General features: G+C 30.4%; 1 protein-coding gene across 1 annotated transcript; it reads right to left on the reverse strand.

Annotated features, from left to right (window-relative positions):
- Positions 1-2,936: 2,936 nt before the first annotated feature.
- Positions 2,937-12,415, reverse strand: LOC119676394. Its single transcript, XM_038087631.1, has 6 exons — positions 12,371-12,415; positions 11,979-12,296; positions 11,541-11,718; positions 11,312-11,415; positions 3,432-3,509; positions 2,937-3,345 (listed from the first exon to the last, which is right to left on the reverse strand). Exons 1-6 carry the CDS (start codon positions 12,413-12,415, stop codon positions 3,217-3,219), a joined length of 852 nt encoding a protein of 283 aa, XP_037943559.1. The 3' UTR covers positions 2,937-3,216.
- Positions 12,416-12,969: the final 554 nt, after the last annotated feature.

Here is a 12,969-nt window from a genome sequence, read left to right on the forward strand (position 1 = left end):
AAACACATAGTTGACACTTTTTGTAGATGTAAACATAATTTTTTACTAAGCAGTACTTAGTTATTAGTACACATTAGATATAAGACATATACCTACTTCCATGCTAATTACACTAAAATCGTTAATAGACGATAAAAAACGATCATTTCAACATCATAATTGTAATTTTGTCTAATATAACGTATTAGAGATATATATTATATAATATTCATATATTTTAAACAATTACAGTAATGAAAAGTCCAACTGTATTCACATATTTGAGTTTAAGTAACATCCTACAATGTTAATCCAAAGCATCTAAAATATTTTCTTCAACATGAATTTAAACTCGAAAAACAGCTTTTTTATTATTAACATGATAATTTATATTTTACTAAACAAAGGAATACTTAAAAATATCCCTTAATTCAAGACCCCAAACCTCATTCGATTCAATGAAGACAAATATACTTGTAGACTTCGGTGTATACGAGCAAATAAGATTAACATAAATTTACATACGAAATGTTTTCCGAGTGTATATTATGTATTGAAAAGTACATAGGTATTACCTTTACGATAGTATCTTTCTATATTATAAAAATATATAAAAGACGTTTTATAAGTTATTGTTATTTCTATACCTATTGCTATACATTATTTTACATTATGAATAAATATTCTTAGAAGTTAATAAAAAGTAAAAGATAAAGTATTTCCTTGATAGTTATAATCCGTTACAAACATATTATTATAATATATTAAAATGAAAAACTATTGTACATTTATCTTCAATTTTCTTCAAATTATAACATAACTAAATATTTCCGCAAAAATAAATGGAAAGTCCTAAATACGGGCGGATGACCTTTTGTAATTGTGCGCATGAGTACCAGGCAAATTTTTATCCCTAATTCTAGGAAATAATTTGAGCTAAATTTAAGAATATTGCACCTTAGTTTGTGAAGGAAATGGTATAAAAGAAATGAATATAAATATTAAAATTTATTAATTATCATTCACTCGCCGTTAGTAGCACGTCACATTTATACACATAACACTCGCACTAATTTTTATATTCGTTAAAATGAGTGATAATAATAATACGAGCAAAACTGCAGAAGCTTCGGAAGAAGTTCCCACAACATCACAAATAACATCTTCTTCTGTTGTCTCTACATCCTATTCAGTTGAAGAAATGATTGTTATGGTCAACAATTTGAATTTGCAAATTCAAAAACAGTTCTTATATATTCAGATTATGTTTCATCCTACTAAATCTGAACTACAGTTGCTGAACTTATTAAAACCAAAATTAAATACTTCAAAAACTGGGTGTGTAAACAAGTCTACTTGTACCTTAAAGCTAACCCACCATTTGAGAAACGAAGATCGAAAACAACCTTCGACCTATTCAATTGCAAAAATCATTGTTATGGTCAACAATTTGAATCTGCAAATTCGGGAACAGTGTTTAAATCTTCATTTTATGTTTCATCCAGCTCAATATCAAATACAGCTACTATATGTATCAGATCACAAATTGGAGAAGTACATAGAAATCATTGAAAATGATTTATACTTGGAGCCAATAAAATCAGAAGATGAGCCCTATAGGATCTCTAGATTTGACAAAGAATTCTCTGCAGAAAATATAAGAAAACACTATCTTGGTCAGAAAACACCTGACTCTTTGGGTAAACTTCTTAAAGATATATTTTATGAAGGTTCATACAGAGACTGGAGTTATATGAAAAAGAGATACATAATGCCAAATTAAGTTTCTAAGGTATCTAATGTATCAAGAAAACGAATACAAACAAAATGGAGAATACAATATTATATATGTTTATCTGTCATTTAGCTTTATAATACAGCGTAGCAAAATGTAACTTCGATATTAAAAAATAAAATTCAAAAAAAAAATTGAAATGCAATGTTTTTTAATTTAATTTCTAATAACGTAAATATTTTTATTTTAACTGTTCTATAAAATTTAATTGTTTAAATCATATGATATTAGAACTTAAACAAAAATATAGGAGCTTCGAAAGAGATGGTTTCATTTGAACACGTAGATTCATTTATGTGACCTAAGTGCAGCATTAAAGGCAATGAGCAACATTTATTATTATTATAGTTCAGGGATATATTTTATGAAGATGGTTTTATTGTAGAGGTTTTTTTCAAATACAGAATCTTTTATCATAATCAAAATGTTATAAATGTATAATAATGTAATGTATGATGGTATAAATACATCTACGAAAATAATTACATGTTAATAATTACAAAATTCTCAGAGTCTTTACAAGTACATTATTATATACACAACTCTTCCTCTACTAATATATTAAAAATGTATATTAAATAATATATTTTTATATAAGAGAAAGTAATAATGTAAAGAAAATGATTTTTTCCAGTATTGAGAAGTCCAATTACACTCACATATTTGTGTTGGAGTAACTTCATTAGTCCAACGCTTCTAAGCATTTGTTATGGAGCTATTTCTTTCAGCCTAAAAATATCTGTTCATTAATGAGCACACACCTCATTTCAATTTAGTGAAACTAGAAAGGACTTGTTTTCTAACAATTGCTGGGCAGGAACAGTTAAATGTATTGAAGTCCTTTTATTTTAACTTCGGAAATTAATAATTAATATATAAAATTTTGAAATCAATGATTTATCTAATTTGAAATTTATTTAGTCTGCGGACCTTTTCAATTTTAAGTAAGTTTTATGAACTGTCTTGGGTAATGAAATGATGCTTTTTCTACGTCAAATATAGCTCCTTTGTAATTTAAAAAAATTTTATCTTATTTTTCTTATCGAAAATAGATACATAATTAATTTATATAATTTTCTTTAATTTATTTACTTACTGTTTCCACTAAAGCAAAACAATTCAGGACATTCTTAGGAGCAATAAACATGAGAATGCTGTTCTGTACATAATCTTTCATCTTTTATATATTATTAATATATATTTTGTTTATTGCATTTGTGTAATTGTTTTTTTTGTTTTGTTTGTTAAAATTATAGTTTTGATGCTTGTTCCATGTTTTGTTGTTCTGCATTAACTTGAATTGCCTCAGTTTTTTGTTCCAATTGCAGTAATTTTTGCTGTTGGAACTCTTCTGTGTCAGTTTGAGTGGAAAGTTTTTCTTCTGCTTTATATTTTTCATTTTCATCTTCGCCATTTGGATTGTCCTTTATATTGGTTAACTCCTAAGGATGCTTTGTGTAATTGTTCAGCGGCATTTCGGCAACCATCGTGTGTGAAACATCCTTGTTGCGATCATGTATGCCTTTATCATGTGTGACTGCTTTTTTACGTGCTGCCTTCTGTGTTTTCAACTGCAAGTATGTGTGTAAATACAATTATTTTTATATTATTTTAAATTGTTTTTAATTAAAATTTAAATTAAAATTTTTATAGTTACGCGTTGTATTGTCTCTTCAAAATTTTGATGCGGCTCCACGCGTTTCATTGTACCACAACTCTTCAATTTTTCAGAGGTCTGCAAAAAAATCATGAAAAAAGATTTAAATGTAATACAATTAAGTTAAATATACAAAATAGATAGAAGAGTCAATATTGTGTTAAACTCAATGAGTTGTGTACTGTTATCAGTGCCGAAGCTAGACCAACTCTGGACGTCGGCGACATCAGAATTGCTGGGCCCTTTTATAACCCAGTTGTAAAAGTAAATAAGTTACATTCACTAATATATACGACAAAGCATGATTGAAAGTTTTATTGCTAATCAAATTAAAATAAACACAAATTAAATGAATTTTCCTACTTTTAGCCTCACTCAATTTTTTTTAAATTATATCATAATTTACGCCAGCTGCTATTTTCGCTTCAGTTTATAGAATTTCCAATGGAGATAGTCTCTCTTGGATCATCATACTTTTCTAGTACGTCTTAATCAATTTTAACTTGGAGAAGCTTCTTTATGTCGATGCTATACTGACTGGAACTGTGAACATGAATCTGGTTCCTATATAAATATTCGGAAATACTTCGAATATGGTTAAAGCCATTATCAAACCAAATTGCTCAAAATATTTATTAAGTGCTTAGAATCCACAGTTCATAACTTTTTGCGAGGCCCCTGTGATCACGAGGCCATCGGCGGTCGCCGACATCACTGACGCCTAGGCCGCCACTGACTGTTACACAATTATTTAATAGGCTTAAGTAAAATAATTATAATAGTTTGCTTATCAAAGCTCTTATTAAAGAACTAAAAATTTATTTCAACTCTAGTTTATCTTTAGACCATGGAAAATAAATTAAAGTATAAATCATATCTTGATAATTATTCAAAGTAACATTCTTAATTGAACAAAAACCCATAACAAGTTACTTTGCATGAACAACACACTAATAAATACATATAAATTGTTTTGAAATTCTAGAATGAAGACCACTACAAATGTTGGATAAATGGAATTTATGTTTGGATAGGAAAAATTGAAAAAAAGATATATATCACTTAGTCAACATGGATAAAATTAAGTAATAAGTACCTTCATTATTATTCTAATTTCATTATTAATTATTATTAGTTTCTATTAATCATTTACTAATATACAAATTATTATCAGTAACTTTCAGGTTCAATTACAAATAATTTCCTTTAAAATTCTAACTAATATTAATATTATTACAATACAAAATCTTCTTTTAATAGACAGTTTTAACAATACATAGGCTCTCGAACAGCTGATAATTCAAATGCCAACTAGCATTATTTCTTATATAAAGACCAAAGTTTAAAAATTATTTCCTTATGGAATACTACACCAGAGGTAGTTTCTTTGTTAATAAAAGAATAATAATAAAATTTTTATTAAAAATATACTTAGACACTATGCATCAGTTTCCATTTAGTTTATCAGCAGTCTACGAATAAGTACAGGCTTCTTACCAAAAGCCCAAAATCCATTGAACAGCATCGTGTTTGTGTACATTCTCTGAAAAGCTTCTGCGTTTAATAGGATAATGGGATAATATCTACTTGTTAGACTGTGTACTATATATAAATATATAATATTAATGAATATATATTCTACATATAAAGATATTGAAAATATTCCCTATTCCTTGTTTGAAACGTCTTTAAGTAATCCAAAAAGCTCATTTGAGTCAATGACTATTGTGTTTTTAGGAGTAGAAGAATTGGCACAGATTAGTAAAGGGTTTTTTAAGAGAACGTAGTAAATAGTAATTACTACCAATTTTTAAAACGGGACTAATAGACATCGACACCAGCTAATTTTGTGAAACGCTCAGCAAAATTCTGTGCCTATAATTAATATATGCAATTATGTTTTATTACAATTTGAAACTCTACACCACAAATATTTAATATATCAATGGAACCTTAACGCAAAAAACAGCTGACAATATTTGCTGGGTGAATTAAATTACCTATAACTGCTTTAACAATGAACTAACCAATTTTATACATATCTATCTGAATTTACATTGTTAGTTGAAGAATGTGAATGAAATATATCACTAAAGTACATACACACAGCTACCATAAGCTTTGGTGTATGGTGGCTGAACTTGACGGTTTCATGTCTTTTAATTATTTAATCTTTGATAATGTCACTTATACAATGTTAGGTAGGTGTCTTCATGACCATAATTCCCCAAACAGTCGTATTGTCTACTATCATTTAACACAGTATTTAATACAGAATAACTAACCAGCTAATTGACTTCCTAGGTGCCATTTTTGGGGCCTCAAAACAAAGACGAAGTCTTCCATATAAAATTATAAATATTATATTTTAAGGTTAGAACAGACTTGTTATATATATAACATATAATATATAATATGTATTATATGTATATGTACATAACATGAAATATTTTTTCTTCTACAGCCTCCATAATTATAGGGCTTAAGCAAATTATCAAAGTTGAAAAATATTCAAAATGCATAATGGGACTAAGTAGACAGACTTCATTCAAATTATAATAAAAGAGCAAGAAGTTATGCTCCTAACACCTGTAACAAAAACCATAAGAGGAACAATAAAAAGTAAAAAGCTTCTCATATCCTAAACAAATATCATCAAATTAAAAAACAAACTTATATTCTATTTATGTTTGTGTAAATGTACTACATTCTCAAATAATAATTTGTTCCTACAATAACAGCCAAAAATAATGAAAAGCGAGATTTCCCCGTAGAAACATTTCCGCAGCAGACCGCATAATGAGCAAATTCCATGCCATTTAAGCGTTTCCTTCTTGAACCGAAAAAAATTTTACAGGCTGTCACCGTTAAAACAACACTGCATCGACTAGGAGCAACAAAGTCTCTGTATCAGCAACAGCGACATCAATACAGAAACCAAAAAGAAAAGAAAATTTGTACAAAGTTCTGTCAAAGGACCAAGTGACTGCTGAAATGAAATTGCTTAAAAACGAGTAGGAATAAGAGGACATCAAAAATGAAGTACGAGTAAGAGTAGGTAAAAGTCAAAAAGTTTATAATGCACAAACACGAAAAAAAAATTTTTTTATATATAAATTAGTTGGCAGTACTTGAAACGGCACTTTCCGGTACTCATTCGCTCAGTTGAAGTCATTTAAAAAAATTGACCACAAAACAAAGTATAAATACAAATACTGATACAACGACAAGGACAAAAATGAGGATGAGCCGGGACAACATGTCAAAATACAAACAAATATGCCAACAGCAATGAGGTGCGCACCCAGAACTGAAAGAACCGAAATAGTCAAAGGAGGAGCAATAAAAAGTAGCTGAAGCGCAAATTGCGCTTAAATATTAAATGAACAGTCACAATATAAACGAAGAAGGACATTTTCAAAAAAAGTGTTGAAAAAACAACAGATATAGCCCAAACAAAATCATAGCATTCATATTTGTACTAGCATCCAATCAGTATCCAATGTGCACAAACCTATTTAAAAATTTCGCAAAGAAAAACAAATTATAAAAAAATCTCAAAAAGGAGTATCAAAACTTTAACAAAACACTTTACGCCTGAAATAATAACAACAACACAATCAGAGCTGAAATCCTCAAGCCATAGTCGTACAACAACATTGTCAGCTAAAGGACATGACTTGTTATGCTCATAAGCTTGCCATATCAGCGTATATCCTTGCGAAACAACAACGTAGCAATAATTTGCGCCCACAAGAGAAATACTTTCTCTGCTAGCAATAAGAGAAAGAAAATGGACTACCGCAAAAGCGCACCAAAAGAGTAGAAAAAAATAGGAAGGACTTCTACCGAAAAAACCGCAAAGCAAATGAAAAAGGTGCAAATGAACACAAATCGCCGGATACGGTTCAGGCGACAACAAAAGCACAGGTAAATGAAAATCATTGACATTCAAGCTTTGGGTTAGAGTCCTTTTAGAGTTAATACCAAAACAACAGCAGCAGCAACAATAAAAATACATGTGATAAAAATAGTGAAACAAAGGATATGAATCAAAAATTTATGACTTTTGGCGAAATCTGATATAAAAAATTCAATTTTTTCATAGAGAGAATAAAAATATTATCAACAATAAAAGAAGGAGTAGAGATACTCATGTGAAAAATTTCGTTTAATGTGGTAAAGATTTAATATGTTATCAGTAAAATGGTTAGGCACACTTGGTCTCTATTTCTCTATTTCAACCAATATTTATTCAAGCTGCAGACCGAAATATTTAAATTTAAATATGATATGGAGTAGTTACATTTTATTATATATTAAATTATTATATACATATATTTTGTTATATATTATATTATTATATATTATAGTGTACCTTCTGCTCAAAAAGTATTCGGATTTTGTAAATAAAACACACAAATTTAATTTTTATTCCAAATTTATTTAATATCCTTCAAAATATGCTCATTTTGAAGCGATACACATATGCCAACGCTTAACCCAATCTTCCATACACTTTTTGTAGGCCCGTGAAGGTATGGCTTTTAGTTCCTTCAGCGAATTCTCTTTTGCCGCTTCAATCGACTCAAAACGCTTACCATGAAGGGGTAATTTGAGTTTCGGGAACAGAAAAAAGTCGCAAGGATCCAGATCTGGCGAATATGGTGCCTGAGCGATGACAGTGGTGCCGTGTTTGGTCAAAAAATCGCGTACAACAAGATTTTTCCATAGTAAAAATTGCTAAATGCATTTGAGGTAGTCTTACATTAACAGCTGCTGTAAACAAACTAATTGACAGATGGCGCTCAAATTTGTACAATATGTCAAGAAACATAACAAAAAAAATTTTTGAAAATGGTCTATTATCTAAGGAGTAGTTAACAAACAACAAAATACTCTTAGAGCAGAAGGTATGATAATATAATTCCACATATTCTAGTATTCCACATATTCTTTTAAAAGATTAACTAATTGGACAGCATACAACAGAAGAATTGCTATACAAAGAGCAATCCAAAATACACAGGACTCTTTAATCCTGTCTATTTGCTATGAAATCATTTATTACCAAAGAAGAAGATCCTGACTATACTGTACTGTCAAAAATTCATGACGCTCATTAAGATAATAGCATAGGAAATTTGGTAGGTGTCCAAGTCAATAAAATGTTTTCCTTTTACTGTACATTTAATAATTTATACATTAAATAATTCTTTCAAATAACTCGCTTATATGTCCAAACCAATCATTATTTTTTATACTAATGGGCTGACTATATTGTAGTGCTGTTCGTATTCGGTTTTACGAAGTATTCGGAGAATTCGATTAATCGGATAGTAAACGAAGCCTCTGGAGTTAAAAAATGAAAATTTGAAGAAATCCTATCCCTTTACTTTTGCTCACGTAGTGTCCGAATAATTTAAATTAAAAAAATATGTAATAAATCGGAAGTATGTATTTTATATAATGAACTGTACATGCATTTTAAAATTCTAGTTACGTTCCCTATAATCAAGAAGTTTAAGTACCTTCAGCATCAGAAGCAATGTTCTTAATACTGGCTAATTAAAACTTTGAAGATGCCTTAGATGCCAAGACATTAAACACCTGCTATAAGATAGGAGGAAAGCTGTGTATATATAATGTATGTGTATATATACATGTATATATATATACTAGATAACCCGACAAACGTTGTTTTGCCTTATAAATTATTTCTAGTTTCTAGATAAATTCTAGTGTAGACAAAAAGTAACTTACTTATTATAAGTGTGTAAGTATGTGGTATATGCATGATATAGGCATGGAGCGCTATGAACGAAAAGGAAAATAAAAATAACAAACACCAAACAATATTATTTTTAAGTTATTATAGTTTATTTATTAAATTATTAATTTAAAATCAATAGATTTGTATGATACCAAGTTCCCTGGCAACAACTGTTGTATCTTCAAATTTAAATTGTCTTGGATTGACTGTAAATAATAATAATGATAATGGGCCAGTAACATTACCCAACAACAATCAAATATAAAAGCACTCAGTGTGTCTTGGATTAACTGTAAATAAGCGTTCGATTTAAATAAATTGAGACATGCATCAACTGGTGAAACTTGCTTGCGGGGCATCCATTTTTTTGTTTGAGCCCATTTGAAATAGCGTGGTACTTTTGTTAAAGCAATAAGGATATTTTTGCTGGGTAGGGACTCCCTAATCACTTTAGCGGTATGAAAAATAGATAGTAGCCGATTCTCAGACCTACTGAATACACATATGAAATTTGGTAAAAATCGGAAAAGCCGTTTCGGAGGAGTACGGTAACTAACATTGTGACATGGAAATTTTATATATAAGACCGCAAACAGACATCGTTTGGCCTTGAGACTTAGTTATAGTCTTTGCAAATGCCAATGTAATAGGAAATTGAACCCGTTTGAATTAAATTGGGTTGTCTGTGAGAATCATTGGAATTCGTGGCAATAAAACTTTTTCGTTTCGGAACTTGCCATTCAAAATGGTGGCTTCGATAATGTTTGTCATCAATTTTTTAATTACCAATCGCGTACTATTGCATAGCCGTGGTGGGTTCAAATTCCGAAGTAAAATAATCGGTGATCCAACTTTCAGTTGTAAAATGTGTGGTGGCATGCCTGGCAAATCCAGTGAGTTTAAAAACTCTGCTGGATAGTTTACAACATCGTTGGTATCACAAACTGTATCGATCGATTTGTATGATATTAAGTCGCCTGGCAATATCTGTTTTATCTTGAAGTTTAATTCATCAACGTGAACGTTTTTTTTGCTGCTAATGGTTCTTTCTGCCAGCCACCCATGATTTATGTATTGTATGTGTACATCTGGAAATACGCGGTCAATGAGAGCATTTTGGGAATCAACGATAGTGCAGAAATTAGGGGGCACTTTTATGAATTCAGTATTTTCATAGACAACAATTTTTCATATCATAGCAAGTTTTCTTATTCAAAAATGTAAAAAAATTTATGTCAAAAAAATAAAAAAATTTTTGTTAAAGCAATAAAGATATTTTTGCTGGATAGGAACACCCTAATCACTTTAGCGGTATGAAAAATAGATAGTAGCCGATTCTCAGACCTACTGAATACGCATATAAAATTTGGTAAAAAACGGTAAAGCAGTTTCGGAGGAGTACGGTAACTAACATTTTGACAATGTTAATTTTATATATAAGATATATATATATAGTAATGTATTTATATTAAAAATATATTTGCCAGTCCTATATTTCTATCAAATGCTCTTCAGTTTTCATTATTCACTTGCATTATTTATACTATACATTAAAATATTAAGAACTACACTGTATTGAAAATTCTTTATTCAGCGTGGATACGATAAGGAGCGAAAGGGTATGTTGAAAACTAAGACCTCATATCCTTCCCAAAAAAAATTTGATTAATGATTTTAGATTTATTACTGAAATTAGAAGTCGACATTTTATGAGCTGTGTACTTAGGACTAACTAATTAAAACTTTGATGAGTTATGGATGACAAGATAGGATATGGATGCTACATTAAAAATTTATTTTCCAACCCTAGGTTAAAATAAAATATAAAGAACTACAAATATGATACCTTTTCCATGATGGAAACTATGTTTGCTAAAAATGACAAGAACTGATAGTGTCTTCGAATATATATACATTTGATCAATGTTGCAATATTAAATATAATATTTCAATTCAATATATATATTTCCCTATATAATTTTCTCAGATTTGTTTCGCATTTTTAATAATTTACTTAATTAAGTGGGACAACACGTAACAAACATGTAATTACTGTTTTAGTACTCTTCATAAAACTACTTATTTCGCTTACAGAATAGTCACTTACTTTTAATTGCATTCCTTCCGTTGGACCGAATTCATCACCATTCTGACGCAGACCATTCAGGAAACGTGCAAATACCGTGCGTCTCTTATTTTTATTGCGACCCTCTGAAAGTATATAAACAAAACGCCAATAGTAAAGACGAAAATTTTACAACTTCAGCTATAAAGTTCGTCTCTTTCAATTTAATAGCCACATTATGCAGTAAAGAAACATCTTGAACGGCACTTACCTGTTGCGGAAAAATCATAAAAGAAATTCGTTCTGGCGCCTGGATAGCTATGTTGCATGCCATTTAGATTTACAGCCGATTTCGAATCAATACCCGTTCTAGCCATGCGTGTTGCCAAATCATTTTGGGTGTAGCTGTAGATTTCATTTTCTTCACGATTCGAAAGGCAACTCGAAGGCTGAAAGATAAAATATAAAACACACAAAACTTAACACAAATTTTCAATAAATAAGAATATAAACGTGTATGACCACAACTGCCAATCACAAAATCAAACTAAAACCGTTAAAATTTAAAACCATCAAATTGCTATTTAAATATTAAATTTCTATTACTCCGTTTGTCAATTGCATTGCCACATGTGTGGTATAACCAAATTTTGTTAACCACTACCGCACTATTTCAGCATTACATGTCTGCTGTCCATCAGCCGCTTACCAAATATTTTCCAGGCACATACAGCGGTTGACTATGACTGGTTGGTAAAATTGATTGATTTACAATATTTCCGCCAATAATGCCAACACCTCCACTCAAACCAACTCCAACTCCAACACTGCCACCAACACCACCACCACCACCTCCACCACCACCACTTCGTCTGCTTAACGTATGTCCGGTTGAAATGCGCATATGACGTTCCTTCCATTTCGATACCCGAACTTCCTCTATTGAATCCAGCACATCTTCATATGGCATATTTATTTGTTTGCTGTAGTGTGCAGCTAATCCTTCCAAATATCCACGTTTGCCTTCCTGCAAGGAACCCATAAAATTAGTGCACATACATGTGAAAATTAAAAATTTTGAAACAAAGTTGCAAAATTTACGATTGCATATTTTAAAGCGTCGTAGAAATGCGAACACCAATACATTTTCAATTAACTGTATTAAGATACTTAGTTTATATTTCAAAGATACTTTAATTGCATCTTGTTTAATTCTACAACAAATAATTTCATATAATTTCTAAAATTTAAATTGAACTTGAAACGTCTATGAAATTGCACAATTGTTGCGAAAGTGTTAATATTTCCCGGTAATTAATGTGGAGTTGCCACTTTAATGTGTCTCGATTGTGTGCTCAGACAAATAAATGCAACTGCAGTCGACACTCTTACACACACAAGAACACAGCAACGGAGAGAAACAATCATTAAATTAAACAACACCTGTGACGTTCTTAGTTTAATTGTGTACTTTTTGTTGCACATATTTAATTCATCCATTATGCCTCAACTTGCAGTGCAGGAAGACGGCGTATATGTGCTAGCTACCAGCACTACGATAAGCAATTAGTCGCGACTATGCAAGCAAGTTAACTAAATTTTGCTTGTGTGGTCGTTGCGCTGTTGGCACCTACATATGTTAAGTAGTTGTATGGTTGGAAGGAAAGGCGGAAGTGTGGACAGACAGAGAATCTCAGATA

Source organism: Teleopsis dalmanni, chromosome 2 (assembly GCF_002237135.1).
Source record: "Teleopsis dalmanni isolate 2A chromosome 2, ASM223713v2, whole genome shotgun sequence".
Lineage (NCBI taxonomy): Eukaryota > Metazoa > Arthropoda > Insecta > Diptera > Diopsidae > Teleopsis > Teleopsis dalmanni.